This window comes from Ips typographus, linkage group LG1 (genome assembly GCF_016097725.1).
Source record: "Ips typographus isolate SLU linkage group LG1, UJ_Ityp_2.0, whole genome shotgun sequence".
NCBI lineage: Eukaryota > Metazoa > Arthropoda > Insecta > Coleoptera > Curculionidae > Ips > Ips typographus.
This window is the reverse complement of record NC_138422.1, coordinates 27,046,529-27,067,936: the sequence shown is the minus strand read 5'-3', so window position 1 is coordinate 27,067,936 and position 21,408 is coordinate 27,046,529. Positions and strand designations below refer to the sequence as shown.

The following is a 21,408-nucleotide window of genomic DNA, read 5'->3' as shown; positions in this document are numbered from 1 at the left end:
ATGGTAAAATAATAATATAAATGCTGAATGATGTCATTGAATTTATACGAAAAATTAAACGAAAATAAGATTACAATTTTCATTATAATGACAGAAAAAAATACGTTAAAATCAAGTTGATTCGACCTTTCGATGGGTTGGTAACGATGAGCGTCGTTGTCGGGTTTATATAACTGAATGCGTTTATGTCAATCTCAGTTTTTAGAGGCGTTTGGCATTTATAATGGATTATTGAAACGTTTCTGGCACTTTTAAAATGATTTATGTAACAAAATGCATTTTTGTGGATATGCAGCCTTCCTAATTAAGTTTGATTTTGACTCAAAAATAACAAGAAATTTAGTATTAATTTTAATTTGATAAGCAATCACTACATTTTGTGGTGGAAACAAATACTTGGAAATCAAACCGGATATTTATTTATATGTACGAGTTTAACAAACAATATAGCCAACCACTAAAATGGTTAACTTAAAAAACGTGGCTTAAAAAACTCGTAATACAAGTCCAACACAATATCTAAACTAAATAATTCAGTGGGTATATAAAATAAACACTTACGGAACTATTGCTGTGAGAATTATCATCGACAATAAGCTTCTTCAGCCTCTGCTTATGTAAATTCGGCAAACTTTGACTTTTTAAAGCCGTGTCACTCATCACCAGATTACTCTCGTCTCCCGAGTTGTTATTGTTACCCGATGGTCGTCTCAAATGGTCGTCACTGCTCCGTTTCTAAACCAAAACATTATTTGTACAAATTAATGAGCTGGTTCTAATCGTTATCGAAGACAAACAAACCTTTAATTTGCTCCAAGTTGTCAAACTACTCGAATCCGACTGAGTCATCGACCCTTCCAAATTGCCGACGCTCTTGTTTAGTAGTTTTACTGCCATGTTCAAGCTTCCAGATTGGTTGGATGTCGGGTTCGAGTTTGTAGAGCTTTTGTCTGCAACACAAGTTTTACCAACCTCTCTAGGCTTTTTTGTTTTAGTTTCCTCACCAGTGTCGTGGTAGTCACTATCCTCACTATACATGGTAACTGATCCCTCAAAAGCTATAGTGTAATTGTCCTTGTTGGCTTGACAGGTCAGCATCATGTCGTGCAAGTCGCAATCAAGTGAGTCTACAGAAAAGTTTGCTCCTGGCATTGGCGTTTCTTTAACCGGACTGAAAAGCAGTTCGGATTTGCAGATGGACATTGAGGTCGAGTTTGCTGAACAGTCTTCCCCCTGATAAAGAAAGAAATATTGTTTGAAGCAAAATATTTATGTACAGAAAAAATAACACCAACAGTTTTAAACTGCCTGCTTGTTGAACAGTGGCAACTAATGAGCAATTTAGACACACTGTATAGCATACTGTATGCTAAGTTAAAAACAACCCCTAAACCAGCCAGACTGCTTATTTACCTTGTGACTTACTATTAACGAGAAACCCTTAAAGAAAGATTATAAGATAGCAAAGGTTTACTACTTATTTGTGAGTAAATATTGCATTTTAAAACCACACAATTTTAAAACGATTTTTTAGGACGTGAATCTTTTAAACCAAATTTACCTAATACCCATTGATTGCTCTTTTTGAGTATCTTATAAGAAAATATACACACTATTACATTATTACAGTACCAAATTTGTATCTTAATCTAATCTTCTATTCGTTTTTTTTTTAATCTAATTTTATTAACTGATCCAGGAAAATGTTGTTATAGAAAGTGCTGCATTATCAGAAATTTAAAGCAATCTTGTAAAAACCGTGTTGGTCGACTAAAACGCCGTAAAAAAGCTACTTTATAGCGCCACGTGGATGGTAAATATCACGGTAAAATAGGGAAGCTGTTTAAATCTAACGTGTAGCAAAAAATGGTTACAAGCTCCGCATAAAAATTGCGGATCAGCGGAAATGTAATGAAAATTGCTTCAGGGTTGTCTGATAATAATTTATTGAGTAAATTGTATAGTAGAAGCCTTGGAATAACCAAAAGGCGTTAATGTGTGTAATTTGTTAATCATTTTTAACAAATTTAAAAAGTGTCTAATAATAGGCAGTTTACAAGACAAGAAAAAGTTAACCAACCAAAAAAAGTGACTAGTTTGAGAGTTAAATTAACAATTTGATTGTTGTCCAGAACTATCAAATTGGGTAGTTTGCGATTGGTAAAAAAAAACACCCTTCAGCTTGCGGCTTTTTCTTGACCAATCGCAAACTACCACCAGTGCTGCAATTTACGTAAATTTGGACATGTGAAATTACCATGAGAATGTCCAGATGTGGCAAATTGCCCCATAAAGGGAGCAGAAGCCATATTCCCCTAGTTAGATAGGGGATTCAGGAAAGAAGGAAGGAGAATGTCCAGATTATAACCTAAAAATATCAAATTAGGTTAGGTTAGGAAAACCTTCACTATTAAAGTACTTATTTTAGGTTCAGGATGTCTAAATTGTGGTTCAGCATTCTTGAAAGGAACAAATTACCAAATGAACTAAACACTCTCAATTTAAATAGGCAAAGTTTTTACTTGTAAATTGAAATGCTGGAATAACAAAACGAAACTTGATTAAACGAGGCTTTTACACTAAAAGCTCTCCTCTGATTGCTATACTGGACGTACTGGTAATAGCAAAAGCACATTCGCAAGGCTCACGTTGCCATTAAATTCTAATTTAAGCTCAAACGATCATATAACCAATGATTAATCATGCAGTTTAACAAACTTCCACGAAAGTGAAAGAATCCCAGTTTTATCGATAAACTTCCGTTTTCACGACCGACACGCAATTTATTTATTCATAACGACTTGTTTATGACCTTATTTGCAACACTCTGTACTTAACCTAGAACCAACGGCAATTGCCTAATAATTAGCAATTTACCGGAAAAGTAAACATGGAAAACACCTTAGTTTCTTGGTTGACTAGCCTGACTAGTAAAGTTTTTCTGGTTTAATTTAAAAGAGAAAGTAACGCGTTTACTTTGCAAAAGTTTTTCTTGGCTAGATAGAATTGTCTCGTTCTACTTTACGTTAACTCTAAAAGCTATTTCTAGCCGTTTTATCCTGGTAAACACTCTTTGCGTAATAGATAAATAACGAGGCAACGCAATAAATGCGTTCTTTGTGTCTTCAATTTAGAACCAGTTTCCGCGTTACTATCTTAGAAAACACGATGCTATTTGGTGCACCACTGTACTGGACTCAATTGGTTGTGGTTTATCGGGAAATTTACGTACCTGAGAACTGCTGTGAGGACTGATAAAGCTGTCCAAATCGAATTTTCCCATCAGGGAACCGGACACTTCCGCGAAACATTCGCCTTGCCTGTTGGTCTGAAAAAAAATTACAACCTTGATAGTGAATTCAATTTTTTTCTATGCAGGATTCACGGTTTACGCCATAATAATTAAGCTGGAATCCGACTATTCATCGCAATTCTAATTTGGAATGATGGTTGTGGATTTTTTTCGGTTGGAGACATGAAACTTTGGCTCAATTCCACGGTCAAAATATGCGACTTTGCACTTGACATTGTGCCGTAAATATAAACGAAACCAATCTACTTTAGTTAAATTGGGGGGAAGTGACGGTATTAAACTTCAGAGTGCACGATTTGACGCAATAAGATGTGGGTTCAAGCAATCATTCATCACTATTCATTAGCAAAGTTCCAACAGTGTCAGACGAATAGTTTGGGCAGTAATGGTGCAAATTTTGCGCATCTTAATGTCTGATAAAAGATAGTATCATCTTTTGATGCCAACAATGTATCGTGATTGTGTAATTGTAACCTCAGGGAATAACTGTAAGCGGTTATGTTTCGTTTTATCTTTTGTTGAATTGTTGAAACTTCGAAGATCTATATTTGTTTGCAAAAAATCAAAATGGTGAATATTTATGCCAAATTTCTTTTGAGTAACTTTCTTTTTTCTTTTTGTGGTTCACTCTCTTTATTATTGACTTCCTATGTATAATTTTGAAATTTCTATGTATGTATTAAAAAAACCATAGGTTATTGCTCGGGTTATTGTAATGCTGATAATTAACATTTTTTGACTACGTTTTAACAGTTGACTAGACAAATTCACTAAGTGTAATTTTCTACTTACAACTAAAATGACAAATGTACTTACTTCTTGACTAAGATGATCAGTGCACATCGGAGGTAAATTGGTCAGTAAAGCGTGAATATCTTCAGTTTTGAAACTTTCCATGTCGGCTTCGGCCAAATTGGCGTCCATATTCTTTGCCAGGGCATCGTAGTAATTGTCACCGGCCTCGTAAGCTTCCGGAAGAGATAAAATGCTGGTGTGGTGGTTTGTACTGCCATCTCTGTATCTAGAAATGAAAGCACAACGATTCTAGTACTCGCTTGAACTGATTTTTTTTTAAGAAAAGACAAAAGACGTAGAAAGTAACGGAAACCGGAGCGAAATCATATTTGCCTTCGATTGTTCGGTTCCGATGCACGGTTCAATTAGCTTCGAGACACGTAATAGCACTTCTCCGTTAATTAATTGGTTTCTAAAACCTTAACAATTATACGGAGTGGCCTCCTTCGTATTTTTTGCATAATTAATCAGATTGTTACTCTGGTTTTTTTTTTAGTCAAGGTCAGTTGCAAGTTACCGTAAAAACCGGGCGACGGTCACTCGAGTGGAACTCAAAAATCGAGATTTCGAACAAGTTAGAAGCTGAACAGGAAGCAAAGTCTTAATAAATTAATCAGTGTACCCACTAGATATTGGAAACAAGAGCAAAACTAAACGAAATTCGTATTTAACTAAAGTGTTTTGATTCAGTCAAATATCCCAAAGTATCAAGTCATAAATTGGTAGAAAATTTTACTTTTTCTATGTAGAAGAAAATCCTTGACAAACACTCAATGAAAATATAACATGACTAGCGTCATAATAAATTACTATTTATACCATATGGCGAAATGCATCATTAGCAGATATTTTTTTTGTATTTAAAGTCAATGACCATGGATTAACAACAACAAATTAAATAACTCAATGTCAAACAAATGATTCATTTCCGGTTTGTTGCTGGTTTTCTTGGTTTATTTGAAATGTCGATGATCGAGAAAAACTCTGGATGGAAGAGATTGATAAGGATGGATTTTACTCAAAAAGTTTTGAAGTCAAAGTGGTGCTAAACACTCAATGTAATGTTTCACTTTCCTTCCGTTAAATATTCAAACTGTTAAACGTTTGCTTTGGTTCACGCACAATTATTAAAACCATATAATTACCGGTACATAATTACCGAATAATTACCAAGAATGCTATTTTCTCCCTAGTAGATTTGCAGAACGAATACTTTAGACACTGTTCGACGTTTTTATTTAACATATTATAATTAGAATACCCAGGAAAATATTATAGACCAAGCCACCGTAGCTGGCAGTCACTCGGGCAGTCACGTCATCGGGTATGCCATATTGAAGTATATCTCTGTCATAAAGCAGTTACACATAACTCAAATGTAACGTACATATTTTCAACAGAAATTGTAGAACAATATTAGTGGCAATATGACAGTTGATTTATACAGATTTTCAAAGAAATCTAGGTACATTAAATATGATGTCACAGTCAAGCAATTTAAGTGAAAGTGTACCTACATGACGCCTACACACGTTGATGACGTTTAAACTATTGAACCTTACCCGTAATCTAGAAACCATTGATAATCCGAGTTGTCCTGAACAAAATCGACATCTTGGGAAGAGGTGGTGCTGAGGTACGAGCCCCTGAGGTTGCTGTTGCAGTCTGAATCGGGACTGGCTCGCATCACCCCTACTTCGCTCATCCCTCTACCTGTAACAAATCAAAATAACCAGATTAACTTGATTTTTTGATTTTTTTTTGTTTTATCTATCAACTTTCCTACGTGAATTAGTGGAATTACGTAGAACAATTACAGTATAATTTTACTCGACTGTTTCGCAAAACTGTATGCATTACGGAGGATTACATGGCATTGGAAATCGCATTGTTGCAATTTGCAATTATCTGTGCGTTACTAAAATGGCTAGAAGCAACAAGTTTTTTTTTTAAATTCATTATGTGTTTGTTTGCGTAACTAGAAGAAGGTAAAGCAAATAATTGATTGATTGGGTGAAACCCAATTGACATCTTCACATAATTTTTCTAGGTGAATTTATACAGAACTATATGTAGTAACTTTTTTTAATATCGTTTCATTTAAGTATGAATTAGATTCAAAATGCAGACAATAATAAACTAGATAATAAACTTACTTAAAACTCAATTCAAAGATTTAAGTTAAAACAAAAACAACAATTACCAAAAAACAATTTTGTGCTTTCCAATTTTAAATGTAGAAAGAACAAAAAAAACCATAAATTAGTTACATCTTTATTCCACTTAAGAGTTATTTTAATCCTTGATCAATTTAGAAGACTTTTATTGCTCCTTTTATTGTACCTTTAATCTCTTTTTGTTGGCTTAACTGTTTCTAAGTGATATTCCCTGGGATATTCTAGTTCTTTAGTACCTTAATGTGCTACAATAGAGGCCACTTTTTACAATAGTGTTAACTGAAGCTTTAAAATCAAAATGGCCCATAAATAACAAATCCCCATATAAGCAAGACATTTTATTGTTACACACAATGTACTTCATTATTCGAGTTAGTCTCGCAGTACATCAAACCCACTGGATTAGGTATATCTTATCAAAAACTGCTTCAAACTGCCTTAACATAATAAATTTAAGTTAACATTGAAACCTAATCTGCATATGTATGTCTTGTTCTAAAATCATAATTATCCAGAAGTTCTAAACGAAAAAACCTGTCTGTACAAAGTGTTCCCTCCTTTCTGACTAAAACAGAACACTTTTAGTGATGTTGCAACATTAAATCCTCATCAGATACAAAATTGCATTGGAGGGTAATAAAAGCGATGATCTACTAAGGAAATCAAATATTAATCATGCACCTTGAACCAAATTCACTATGTTTAATCGAAAAATATGTCTAGGTTGCACTTTTAGAAAAATCTTTCATTAACCATATCTATTTTCCTCGCCTTATTATAAACACTCAGGTTTCTGATTTAATTTAACCTAAACTGGACCTAATTTAAGTCCTGTTTTAAGTTTTTAAAAAAACGGAAACATAATACATTACCAAATAGAATGTTATCACTTGTCTCAGTCTAAAATATCAGGAAAGTTATACACTCAAGAACATTATTTGCAAAATCTTCGGTAATCCATCATTTTGCTGTCATGTTTGAATAGCCGCAAAAGTTTATTTGTCATGTAATATTAATAAATCTTTCGAATTCTTATTGAGTTAACCTGAATGCATCATAATTTTACCTATTAATATTTGAGTTGGGGGTATTCCTACCTATAGAGTTTGTGTTTGAAATCACTTTCTAGATTCTACTGTCAGATAAGAGCTGAATGCAAGTTTTGGTTTCAATTCTGTTCATCAATAATACATTAAACTCGCCATTACTCGACCATTTAAACTGTTCATTACCAATTCATATCAATTCCGACCGCCTGATGCTCTGGCGTCTACTCTAATGTATTTTGGTTGGAAATAACAAAGCCTGGCCATTTGTCAACGTTTTGTTCGGTCTATTTTTTGCTTTGACAGCCCCTTGGCACTTGCATCGTAGCAATTTCTGTTTACATCCTAGATAAATTTTTTTTTATCCTTCCACAAAATATCATTTTCAGTTAATGCCTTTGCTACATTGCTACACATGCTGATATCAATTTAGACGCCCACCAACATGTGAGTTACATTAAAAACGGTCGCTTAATCAAGTAATTTAGGCTGGCAGCAATTGGATCTTTTTGATGACATCATTCGTGCATACACTAACTGACTGTTTTTTTTTTAAATTAAGTCCTCTCCTCGAGTAGAACGAGATGGATGTTATTTTGTGGGCGCGTTTAATGCTATGATATGCTACGGTTCGTCATTGTCTTCACCCATATGTGGAGAGCATGCATAAACTCATTAAATTCTATATTATGGTTCTTTGATCACTATTTTAGTTCATTCGCTTTGATATCTGAAGGATCTTGATACCCAAAACATCAAACAGAAGAGTTGGGTTTAATAATGCTATTATTAAGAAGAAAGTCAAAATAGTAATTGAAAAACCTAACCTACACACCTAAAATAAACTAAATGTCAAATCGAGAGTAAAAACTACATCAAACCTTATATGACAGTCATGACACCTGTCATGTGTCTCGTCATGTAAACCAGAGTCGAAGCAATTGGCTGTGTGGAGTGGAATAATAAAAGAGGGATCATATGATTGGCCAACATTAACGATTTCCAAATTGGAATTTACTGAGGTATGGAAGTGATTCCATTAATCGACTTAAAATCCACCTGGAATGCGTAAGTGTATTATTTGATAGTCGTAGAGAAAAGTATATATTATGAAATAAGTATAATGGAAAATGAGCTAGGAATGGGTTGAAAAAAAAATCAAAACAGCAAAATGTTTAGTCCTTTTCAAAACCCTGTATCTCGGAAACGCCTTGACCAAATTTGATAAAAAAATGCTTTGTAAGACCGTTTATTATAGTACTGGCCTCATTTTACAACTAAACTTTGTAATGACCATTTAACCCATCAAAATCAGTTGCAGTTTCTCTCGGAGGTAAAAAAGGCTTTTCCGAAACCCCACAATTTCTTTTGTAAACCAAAAATTGAAAAACTCTCAAACACGCCCCGAGATAACAAAAAAACTGTTATTACATCATTATAAAAATGAGATAAGATTGTAATGGATGTCATAATACCACAAAAAAAGGTCTTTGGAGAATAACATCGAGAATAACTTTTGGAACCAGCTTGTGAAGTAATTCATTGTATATGTTAGACAACAACCTGTGTATTGGCATACCTACATTCTTGCTCCAGGTCACAATTTGACTGGAAATACTATTGTTTTGATCCTCATTCTATTATAGATGATAAGCTTGTTGGAAGTGGCAACCCTAAACAGGTCTCTGACTGAAAATCACTGAAATCTTGTCATGACGTGCTATAAATTCTGGACAATGGCCGTACATATTGACATATCGTAGGCACATTGTTGCCATACGCATGTTGTAAATAAATGTACTGAAAATTACAGTTTCAGCAAAGCAGGAAAATGAAGCTTGATTGGGTTAGTCGTAGCTTTGACCAGAATCCACATTAAAACTGAAACAAAAGTACAAATTTGACAACAACGTCGTGATGAACATATTCTTTCTGCCAGATAAAAAAAATGTAATAAAAAAAATGTTTTATCGTCCTAAAGTTACTAAAAATACCCTGAAAAATAGATCTAATGCCAATACTCCTTTCTCTCACACATAAAACTCGTAAACCAAAATGAAAATAAAAATTATGAAACTCCTTATCTAAAATACACTATAAAACAAGCCTCAACATTTTCTAACCAATGTGAACGCTTTGCTGTTTGAAACTGACTCACCCTGATTAATAACCTACATTTGAATTATAAACTGCTTGATAAACTGTGTTCAATCTGTCATACCTACTTAAGTATCTTATACTGTGTGTGAGTTGAGAGTTTAAAGTTGTGGCTAACAACAATAATTATTATTACGTGATTAATGCTCAAAAACAGGAAAAGTAATACCTACCACAGCTATTAATTAAAGTTCATTTAAGAAACCAAAACAAAACAAAAAAAGGTGTCTATTTATCCTACTAAGGGCCAGTACTTGCACTTCAGAATAGTTTTATTCCAAAGATAATTTAAGAATACATTTATTCGGAAATGAAAGATGCCTTAAAGTTGGCACTCACTTCTGGTATAACCGGAAATTCCGTCATACTGAGAATATTACAAAAACTTTTAATTTTTATAGTAAATAAACTATCCGTAACCAGATCCAAAACAGGAAATAGTCCTTAAACAACTTAAACAAAAATTTTATTTCACAGAAATTCCCGAGGAAATTCCTAATCTATGTCACAGTTTCTATCCAGATAATCGAGCAGATAATGTAATTCTTCCATGAAAACCAGTCTAATGAACTTTTACCACTACAGTAATACCTACATACCTTTAAACCGTCTCAACTGCCTTAAGTATACCAAGTTTGAAGGTTTAAGATTAGGTAAAAGTCCACCACCTTCCAAAGGAAAAGGAACCCTTCTAGTCATCACAGCATGCATGATTACTAATGTTTAATCCAGTTAGTCACCTCGCAGTACATATTAAAAAAGTGATTCGCATTTTCCCGAACACTGTGCACTTCCTTTGGATCACAACTTGGAATGAATACGCAGCGAATGTCGTACAGTTTCCTTATCAGCTTAATTTCCTAGCAATCCTCATCTACTTGAAATAACATTGTATCAGTTGCAGCAACAGATAACGAAATTAAAAACCAGCAATATTATGTGGGATTTTCAGTGCTTAAAAATAGCGGCACTCCTGTAGGAGGATTGACGTGTAGAAAGCAATTTTTTTTGGAAAAATATTCTGAATATGTAGCAGTCTGGATGTATTTAATTGTTATAAATCAAGTGCATGTGAATAAAGTCTTACTGTCTGTCTTACTATAATAATAATTGTTAACAAAAGGAAGCAAGGAAGTTCTTAATAATAGTTACACGGATGCAAGTATTTCAAGTATGAAATTGAACGATTAGGAAGTGTAATTGCCTGAAGTATTTTATACATAAAGAAAGTAGCCCAGTGTACTAACAGCAGACAGCAAGCTTGGAATAAACAATTGTAATAATCACTAATGTACCTCAACAAAAATATTTTAATATCTAGAAACCACAGTATGCGGTATTTAACGAAAAGAAGCGATATAAATTTCTGAAAAAGATGTAACAGTACAATCTTAGAAACACGTTTCACTGAGTCGAATTTACTTCAATTCGATATAAATGAAAAAAGTTTGTGTACGGAAATCCCCAGTATTAATAACCGGAATAAGTCTGTAGTCCATAAAATGCAGACTGGCTCAGCTAAAACGTTCTTAATGGATTAACAGCTAATAAGATTTTTTTAATTTGATTTACATGCCAATTTAAGTAATATTTAATGCGAGTATTTATTAATGTAATTAATAATGCACGATTTAATGTCCGAAAATGTTGTAGGTATAGAGTAATATTACATCTAACTATACATTTGAGGAAACACTTACAATTCAAATGTTTTAAGAGTAATATTTTAACTTATTTTAACCGCTGAGTACAATTTTGTACACTAATTCCTAATATGCCAATAATGTCCACTAATTCCTTGTAATGCCCAGTAATTCCTAATAACTTTCAATAACTAACCTAACCTACTCACTAATTTTCTAAATTACCACGACTGAAGAGTCTAAATAACCTTTTTTAATAAGAAAATATGCGTGCAACGATTTAACCGGAAGTAGATATCAACTGTTGCTTAGGTTAAATGGGACACCTTGTATACTTATTGCATTTTTGGATTCTACCTCAAATTCTAGACATATTTCGTGTATTAATGTCATACACTTTTCTGTATCCGTTTGTGAAGTTTAATATTTTCAGTCTCCAAAACAATAATTTTAATTTATGCATACCAGGAAATGTGTTTTTCTTGGTTTTTGTGTTTTGTCGTCTTATACAAGGTTTGTTCTAAGAGTGGGTGAAGAAATCGATAAAATATTACATACAGGATGGTCAAAAAACGTTCTCTGAATCTCTGTTCAAAATTAAGGTAAGTTTGTATTAGGTCACTTATTTGAAAAATGTATGCTTTAAATTGATCCATTGAACCACCCTGTAACTGTCAAAATAATCGAGTTATTGAAGGTTAAAGTAGTAGCTGTCAAATTCAATCAAAACTGTCTTTATTATCAAACAACTCGTTTATTTGCAACAGTTTGTATAGACTTTTTTATCTCGATGGATAGAAAATATAACGGGCTTTCCAAAAATATGGCCGTTTGTATTAATAGGGTGCTTTGTTTGGCCGCCAGAGGGCTCCAAAGCTAACTAAACGTTTTTCTTGACTATAACTACTCTAACTTCTTTGAGGGATTTTTTTTTTAATCGGTCAGGTAGGGCTCTGATATTTGGCACAAACCTAGCACAGTGAGTGTTTAAATTTAGAGCCGCAGCAAAACTGTAGAAAAAAAATCATTAATGTCGATTTTCGCTTGCACTAAGTGGCCAACATAACGCAAAACCCACATTGGAATAGTGGTGGCTTTTCAGGCAACTTAGACCCTTACGAAAATTGTCATTTGCAAAATCGGTTTTTCAAGTAATTTCTATGCATTACATCGTAGTAGACCTAGTAGCTCATGTAACCGTGTTTTCTTAATTTTCCAGGGTCAAATAAGCCCTAACCAGTCAAAAAGTGTTTTTGGGGCACCCTGTCTGTAAACCGTAAATAACACTCGTATTTGAAACACCTTGTATTTACTTTTAAATGTCGATGGATATCCAATAAAAGGAGCTTTCCATTGACGTACAAAAGTCGGTTGGTTAGTGATACCGTTTGGCCACTAGAGGGCGTCAACTTTGACCATTTTTTTTGGTGTATCCTTTTGTTTAATATTCAAAAACCCCCTTAATTGCACTATTTTTGCTAGAGTTTTATACGTCAATGGAGAGCCAATGGAATGACCTTTCTAAAAAGTTCTTAACATGGATTGATAGGTTAGACCGAGGGTTAGACGGTTACGCCGCTAGAGAACGTCAAAGTGAACTATTTTTTTATGACTTTTTTCGTGCATCCTTTTGTTCAATCTTCAATAACTCGTTTATTTGCACCATTTTTAGTAGTGTTTTATACGTCAATGGATAGTCAATGAAATGAGCTTTCTAACAGTCTCCCAATTTGAATGGATAGGTTAGACAGTTCGGCCGCTAGAGGGTGTCAAAATTGACCAATTTTTTCGTGCATTCTTTGGTTCAATCGTGAATAACTAGCTTATTTGCCACATTTTGTATTAACTTTTATATGTCAATGTATAGCCAATGAAATAAGCTTTCTATTGACGTATAAAAGATGATGGGTTAGGGGCGGTTAGGGGTACGGTTTTGACGCTAGAGAACGTGAAAATTTTTAAAAGTAAAATTACAAAATTCATAATTTTTCATTGTATTCCAACGGAATTCATTGAAATTACCAAACTTTATTTATGTTTAAATTTGAATTTAGATGTTTTCAAAATACCAACGTTCCTCCAATAATGCCCATTAATTCCTAAAATTTGTACACCATAATGCTCCAGCGGTTTACCCCTCGATTTTAACTAACCGTCTTATGTAAAAGTTTAATGACCTATTGCACTAACATATTTAGCGGTAGATTAAGCTTATTTGAGTTTTGAATGTGAATTAGTATATAAAATATTACAGTCAAACCACAATTTAATAATTCTGCTACTAGAGTAGCAATCGCAAAAAACTAAACTTTTAAACTTTGATTGTTTTTATAATGAACGTTTTCTTATACCCACACACATTTATCACATCATTACAAAAAAGTATCTACACTAAAATAGTTGAGTTTTACAGATTTTTACTTTTATCCAGATGTTAATGTAGACTGAAACTAAAATTGGGTTAAAACTTTAAAACCTCGGTTAAAATATCTTTTTTTTGACACTGTAAAGCATGCAGATCAGACCAAACTGATGACGAACAAATCTCAGATGTTAAATTCAACTAATTTGCTGACAGATTTATTTTAGGCAGGATGGAATTCCATTTGTTTGGAAATGGCTTCCAAGTTAATCACTACAAAAATACACAAAAAAGTTCTAGTGTTATACAATAGGTTGTTCAGGGAGTTGAGTTTTTATGGATCATGCCCTATCAACTTGGATCTTACAGTGGGACACATGCTAACAGCGACCTTTAAAAAACCAATCCTGGCAAGATAAACAAGACATTTGGTTCTGGGAATCGTCCCGAATATTATTCATTGCGCGTGTTACGCCCAAGTTGGCTCCTCTCCCATTCGAGCTTGAAATAACAACGAAAAACACTAAGGAGTGAGTTACTGAGACTGGCCATAAAGCAGTTTGCATGTAATAAATTGTCACAGTGGTTGTTATATCAATAAAGTGAAATTATTATTAAAAGACAGCCAATTGTAATTCACCAAAAGCACCATCCGGTGCGGAACAACAACGACTGATAGCCAATTTAAATGAGTCATGACAAAGTGAAAGCTAACCTAAAGAATTTTAATCTTGTCGTATTATTTTGTAATCAAACATTTCCCACCAGTCTTCTTTCATGTAAGTGTTTATTTGGTTCGTTGAACCCATTAGCTGGATTTTTTACGTCCAGTTCGAAACTGAAAATAGGTTCAACTATTTTAGTGAATGTAGTATCCGGTTTCCAGGAAGAAAATTTTAAAGCTCCTGTCAACCGCTTTGCGCAACTTGTTTTATGTTTTTCACCCAATTTTTCATACACAACAAGCTGAATTAACAGAAATTTCCCAACAGGATCTAATTCCAAAGGAAATCGATTCACTTTCTGTTGGGATGAGAGGAAGAGAAGCTGTCTCGGAAAGCCATTTACAGGGATGTAGTAGAGAAGAAAATAAGGTTAATCCAATTTGAACGCCTTTTCTAAAACTAAGGTAAAAGAATATGTTAACGCAAACATTACCGTAAATCCTTCTATATTTGATATCTACTTTTGGGGCTAAATCTGAGTTTGAAATCCCCTCGAAAATCCTGAATGTAGAACTTTCCTCGTGGATCACCGACCTTTTTATCGCTTGGAGCTAAGCCTCATATGAAACGATCGAGTGTTGCCTAAGCCGAGATAATGAAAATATAAACTAAAATGAATAATCCTTCCGACAAACACACAAGAAACCGTAAGGGAATGTGTGCCCTAAAAATAGTGTCGCGTCCGCAATAAAGCCCTTGTCTATCTTGAACGTGTTGAACCGCCCTAGGGTTACGCTCTGCCCGACCCTTTTATGAGTCATTCCCCTGATTATTTAATAGATCTTCCAGACAAGAGAAAAATAGTAATTGCCGAGTCGGGTAAATTTAGCTGCATGAATGAGTTCTTACCGTCATTAAGTGTTACCAGCATAAGAAGTTGAAATATGTCCAAGTCTAAAGTAACACAGGAATGTATGAAGTTTTATATCAGCCATTTTCCCTTAAAATGAGTCATTCTCATGTTGGATGTGTTGCAACCCCCTAAGGCTCTACACCATACATAACCCAAAATTTATAAACCCCACTTCCTTAGGTAATTTATATCCAGTATACAAGAACAAGAAGTACCTACATGTTTTTGAGAATATTGTTTTTTCAGTTCAATAATAACGAAATAATAATTATTAAAATTGTCGATTAGGAACTATTTATTTCTTAGAACTTTAACGCGATATACCAAAACCGAGCCCAAAACATACAGATACTAGGTACCTATTTAATAAATGTAAACAGAGTTGTACTAAAAACCTTAAATTTAGTGTTAAACCTGTTTAAAGGTAAAGATAAAGAGCTTAAGGTTTAATCATTCCGTGAATCATTCATAACTTCATGGGTACATTATGAAGTCATCACTTTCGACAGTGCAATGTCAGTTTGTACCATTAGATAAGTTAACTTGAAGTTAAATTCTGTTTTGGCATAAAAGACAGGGAGGCTGACACACTGTCTGTTTAGATTTTGGAACTGGTCCAAATTTTCGAAGGCTAAGTTTTAAAAAAAATCATCCTAAACACCTGAATTAGTAATATTCTATTTTCAATGGCTTTCCCATCCTAGTATTTGCTTTGAACAGCACAAATCGGATCAGTTGTTTGACTTGTGGATTTAAAATAACCCCATTTTGCTTAACCTTTTGAGCTGAACAGCTATAATGGAGGTCTTCACTCCCGTCTACATTTTCTAAACAATATTATGAATAAGTAGTTTTAAGGAAAAGTAGTGTTAGTTTTTGGTTGCAAGTAGAATACAACCTTCGTTTTTGTGAATTCAGCTTCACTACCCTGCAATACACAGCATAAACAGAGGCATAGCCCCAACCAAACTCATATTATTTTAACAATATTTGTCTGGAGACTTTCCTTAATTCAAATGTTATGGCGTTTTTGATTGGCACGTTAAAGTGCAAAACTAGTGCAAATAGGTTAGTTTTGCACTAAGTTTGTCAACCAAAAACGTCATTAATATTACAAAATATATTTCAATTTTTGAGGACTTCATTTAGGTTAATAAACCAGGAATGAAAAAATTTGATATGTCATTAGTTATGGAGAAAGCAACATGATTTTACTTACTACTTACTTAAGAAAACAGAATTAAAGTCAATTTTTGAAACTTTTCTTTTATAAAATGAAAAATCACTTGTAGGTATACCTAGTAGTTGTTACTAGTTAAAAACTCAGTTGAAAATAATATACAACCTCATAGATAACTCACAATCTTTGCTTTCTTGGATTTTTTTTTTTTGATAATAGCACAATTCTACTTTATCTAAACTTTATGAACTATATCTACTTTTTGCCACATCCACCTCCTACATACATGCAATTTTAATAGTTAATAGAGAGTTAATAGCTAATATAATAATTACTCAAATAATTATGTATTTTGCAAGGTATTTTGTCAAATTCTTTGGTAAAAAAATAGTTGCTTTTTCAACCAGAACTAGGTTCAGATCAAGATGCATTTTCTTAAAGTAGCACTCGAGGTAGCACTACCCCTCGCACTACCCTGATAGCACTCTAACTCAACATTTCCTAATTTGTAAACTAACTTCTTGAAGATCACATTATTCACAATTCAAGCTGCATGAAACAATCTAGGAAAAAATGTAATGATGGTATTTCTCTAGGTTGAGTTTGAGCTCCAGTGAGACAAATTTTCAAAGACAATTCTGATATTTACTGGAGTAGTTATGTGAAGAATAAACTTCAGACTGACAATGAATGAAATTTGTTTGTCAATTGAACTATTTTGTTATGGCACCATACTCAATTAGGTAGTGAAATTAAAATGACTCATTATCAGGAAAACTATGTGAAGCAAGGGAGTGCATCCTAGTGAGAAACTCTTTTCCAGCTTTTTCTAACAATAATTATCCACTTTGTTTTTTGTGGTCTTTAGTCTTGTGACTCTTGTGTCAATTTAAACTTTTAGAGGATGGTAATTTACCTTGAACCACTTTTTAATAAGTCAGTGAATTGTTGTTTCAATGCTTTGTTTATTGTGAAATAAGGCACATGTGTGTGTGTGTGTGCAAAGTTAATGAATAAGTAACCACCAACATGCAATTGTAAATGAGTATTACTTGGTCACATTACTTATTATACCTGAATCGTTAATTAATTATTCACCGAAAACGGAGGGTTAGTTACACCCAAGAACAGCACCGAAAACCCACATAAAATGCAATAGTTTTTATAAATTAAATTTAAATTTACCAGAAAAAGTGGCCTCATAATTTTCAAGCCATATTTGGTTGCTACAACTGTTTTGCAATAGCAGCTGATCGCTGCCAACATTTCACATAACGCACTGTAATAAAACGAAGCACCGAAAACGACTAAAGCTCACTTTCAACTCGGAAAATTCAGGGAAATACGCGAAAGTCCAGGAAAACTACGCGAAACTCTCACTAATACAGCAAATCTGCAACTGACTCAATTTTGTTGATTACTGAAACATCACTGACACTAGTGACAGATGACAACTGGTGTTAGAAAAAGATAGTGCTATTGCAAGAACAAGAGCAAGTGAGGCAACGAGATAATGATTCTGCAATGCGATTGGTCCAGACGGTCGAGTTATCGGAAGGTCCGATTAAAGCCGAACACACACGTGCTTTTCCAAATTTAGGCTGACCATGGACGTTCGTAGCATCAATTTTGTGGAACTCAAAATTCAAAAATTTTAATTTAGCGTTTTTCTTTTTTATAAATATTCCAAATGTTGAAAAAAAAAAGAAATAAAGAATTTCTTCTCTCTTGTTTTAAAAATAAAATCGGTTTCTTCACCTAAGTATTGTTATTTTTGTTCCATTGCTGTGATTTGCTACATTTTTTGTCTTCAAAAGCCACAATAGAATACAGAATATCCAATTTAACATGCATTTCACAGATTGCACCTTTTTCTGGCTCTACATGCATCTCCATATTTTTGTAAACATGGTTTTTTGCGTTAATAAACAACGTCAATTTTTTAGCAAATTTTAACGTATTTTAGGCAATAATAAGTTAGTATAGTGAGTTAACTTGTTATCTGAATTTACCTTTTAATCTTCGGTACCTGCGGTATTTTCCACGGGATTTAGGTCTGGATTGTTGTTGCGTCCTGCCCGTGGACAATTCCGCAATTTTCATCATACAGCACAACAATAACACGATCATGTCTATTCTTATTACAGCCCCCGTTTTATCCCTGTCGGTTCTTCTAAAAGCATTTTTCCCCGCTAGATTCATGCAAATTGTCTCTGGTTTTGACCGTTTTTGGTTTTTAGTGACGATTAGTTTGTCGTAACGCCTGTTAGATTGACGAGAGAAGGTGGTTATAAGTTGAGGTTCTTTAAGTTGGCAATACAAACGCTAAGCAAATTACTGTCATTTAGTAATGACTGATACTGTGAAGCCTGGTACAACGTCGAAAAATGCAAGAGTCTAATGGCGGATTGCACTGACGTAATTAAGGGCACCCTAAGGTTCACCTAGGCTAAGTTGTGATTTGACTGTGACAGCTGATGTGCAAAATGTCATAGTCAAATTAAAACATAGTATAGGGTGCCCTTAAATATGTCGGTGTAATCGGCCCTAAAAGAAATATTTGTCAATCATCAAATTTCATTTTATAATGTTTTTGACTTTTAACCTTTTTAGTAATGTCTTAGATATGGTCTCTTTGAAAATCAGGTCTTCAAATCATTATCAGTGCATTTTTAATTTATTAGTATAACCATGCAAGTGACCTTTGAACTCGGTCTCTTTTGAGCCATTTGTGGTAAATTCTTGTTTGTCTTGAAAAATTAGTGGTAATTAAAGAGTTCAGAAATATTGTAATAGCCTACGATAAGAGCTGTATTTTAAACTTTCGATTTTATTATTTAAACTTATTGATCAACAATTACACCATCAGACCACTTTCATGAAAAAAATGTTAAGCAATTAATGTCCTGCTATTTATTGTAAATTAAATAAAAAAACTGCAACATTCGGTAACTATCATTAAATAAGCAATAAATAATGTTACATTAAGTGGGTTTTTAGATCGATAACAATAAGAGTTCATTCACCATTTATCCAGAAAACGTTACACTAGCTGGAAAGTTAACTTCTAGGAAACTAATAAAGCCGAATGTATGATTTTTTATGCATATTTGTATTATGATAGTAAGACAATTGTACAAGACTAAGTGTGGTAAAGTTACTTTTCTGCACAATTTATTTTTCAAAAATATACATTTCAATCAAAAAACAATAACTGTATATTTGATTACTCAGTTAAGAATACAGTTTAATAATCTTTGCAAACAGACTTTAAAATGATACTCGTAGGAAAAATGTACCAGTACATGCGGAAAGCGTCTTGCATGCCCTTTAACTGCAGTTTCTTGCGGGAAAGTATCAGTTTCCGCACTTGTTAGGTAAATAACTGATTTGACTTAGAGTACCATCAGCTTAAAAATGAATAACCCCCTATATGCATAGCCTTCCCCATAAAACACCCTGAATTTAGGTGCTAGCCCATTGATATTTTCACATTTTATTTCTTGTTTAGTTTATTACTGTTATTTATTGCAACATGTAATACAATTACCATTCTATTACATTGTTACGGTTATACAAAATTTTATTTTTGGGCTAATAAAACTTCATAACTCCACTTAAATCTCATATTTATGATTTCTATTCAATACTCAGTTGACTATTATTATTTAGCTTTAGTTGAAGTTATTTGAATATTAGGTTTCTATACCTCGTGGTATTTGCTAAGGACGTTGAAATTTCATATTAAAACGACAGCTCCGTTAGTTATTTGCTGAGCCAAAAAAACAAACAAAATTTGTTTTAACGTGACCTATCGAAACAAAATGTCTACATATTGTGTCGATATATTGATGATTTTGACCTTTTATGTATTTTTATGGTATGCACAAAGTCAACGGAGCTTTAGTTATTAAAAAGAAACCAAAAGCAATTAAATTAGTTCTTGAACACATTTAAGTTACAATTAAATTTACAAATCAAAATAAACATTTTATTTTTTTTTTAACTAGTAAACCGTGTAGCAACGCCGTGTGTCAAAAATATGGTACTTTGGTTCACTGTATACGAAGAGTATTACAACAGTTCAACGTCTATTTTGTGGACTTAAATGGCTTTTAAACATTGTACTGAGTCATTAGAAAAACTGGAACTTTGTCCAAAAAATCAGGTCGTCCACATTTTGTTTAAAAATTGTTATTTACTACTGCGATTATTTGTTATGACTATCATATAGTATTGAATATAAATAGTGAACATCTTTGTGTTTTGTCCCCAAATAGGTCAAATTTCTTAGGGGTGCGACACATGTTTAGTTTTAGTTATATTTATAGGTATTGCGCTCTTTAAAACTATTTTTAAATAACGAACTATTTCTGCAAAACAAAATTTGTGGTATCACTTTTAGAAAAAAGTACAAATTTATAATATGTCTATGTGGATTTTCTTTTACTTTAAAAAACAAAGGAAATCTAGTAATATTAGGTTGTATTGCCACTTAATAAACATTTAAAATGGCGGCCCAGTGACGCCAATAACCACAGTCACTTTCTAATCAGTTAACCACTTTCTCTCAATCCTCACCACAAAACACACTATATTCCACAGTTTTGAAAAGTCAATCACTGATTTCACGAAGTCACACTCTTTACAAAAATCACGTTAAAGTCATATCAAAGCCACGTATAAATAAATCACATCACAAATATGGCGGCCTAGGCTGGTACGGTACTAAAAAGTGTAAGCGAATAAGGCGCATCTCTGGCATCGTTCCAGAGTCCTGTGACGCGATCACCGACCTACGTCCCTACCGGGATAAGTTTGGAATCCAGGCGTCGAGTGTTTGTTTTTTCATGTGGGAGTTAATAATAGTACCTCGATACTTCGGTTCTGGGACTTTGTAAGCGTTGATGATACGCGGGGATGGTTTTATATACACTTCGTGTTGGTGGTTTATTTGTAGTTGTCGGGGTACTTTACTTTTAAGCAGGTGAAATGGGTATCAAAATATCATTAAGTAACAGCAAACCGATCCAAATTATTTTATAAAGTCAATCAATTTATAGGCTTCGATGTTTACAAGTACTCGGTATTTGTGAGAATACTTCAAGCTCTTTTCCGTATCCTGGTTAAGTACACCAATTAATTATTATCCTACAT

The 21,408-nt window shown here is 33.5% G+C and overlaps 1 protein-coding gene across 6 annotated transcripts in view; it reads right to left on the bottom strand.

The window, feature by feature from the left end:
- Positions 1–21,408, bottom strand: part of LOC145740204 (uncharacterized) — a 47,745-nt gene that overhangs the window by 20,033 nt on the left and 6,304 nt on the right. For 3 of the 6 annotated variants that reach the window (XM_081995577.1, XM_081995579.1, XM_081995580.1), the window contains exons 1-8: positions 20,833–20,990; positions 18,264–18,514; positions 5,671–5,821; positions 4,130–4,334; positions 3,233–3,328; positions 1,005–1,233; positions 802–950; positions 562–735 (exon numbers count right to left, since the gene is read on the bottom strand). In XM_081995577.1, coding sequence (XP_081851703.1) covers positions 562–735; positions 802–950; positions 1,005–1,233; positions 3,233–3,328; positions 4,130–4,334; positions 5,671–5,821; positions 18,264–18,453 — 1,194 coding nt within the window. In that variant the 5' untranslated portion in view covers positions 18,454–18,514; positions 20,833–20,990. Of the gene's footprint in view, positions 1–561; positions 736–801; positions 951–1,004; positions 1,234–3,232; positions 3,329–4,129; positions 4,335–5,670; positions 5,822–10,087; positions 10,363–17,436; positions 17,670–18,263; positions 18,515–20,832; positions 20,991–21,408 lie in introns of those variants that run through there. The other 3 variants (XM_081995578.1, XM_081995582.1, XM_081995581.1) reach the window with 3 other exon arrangements.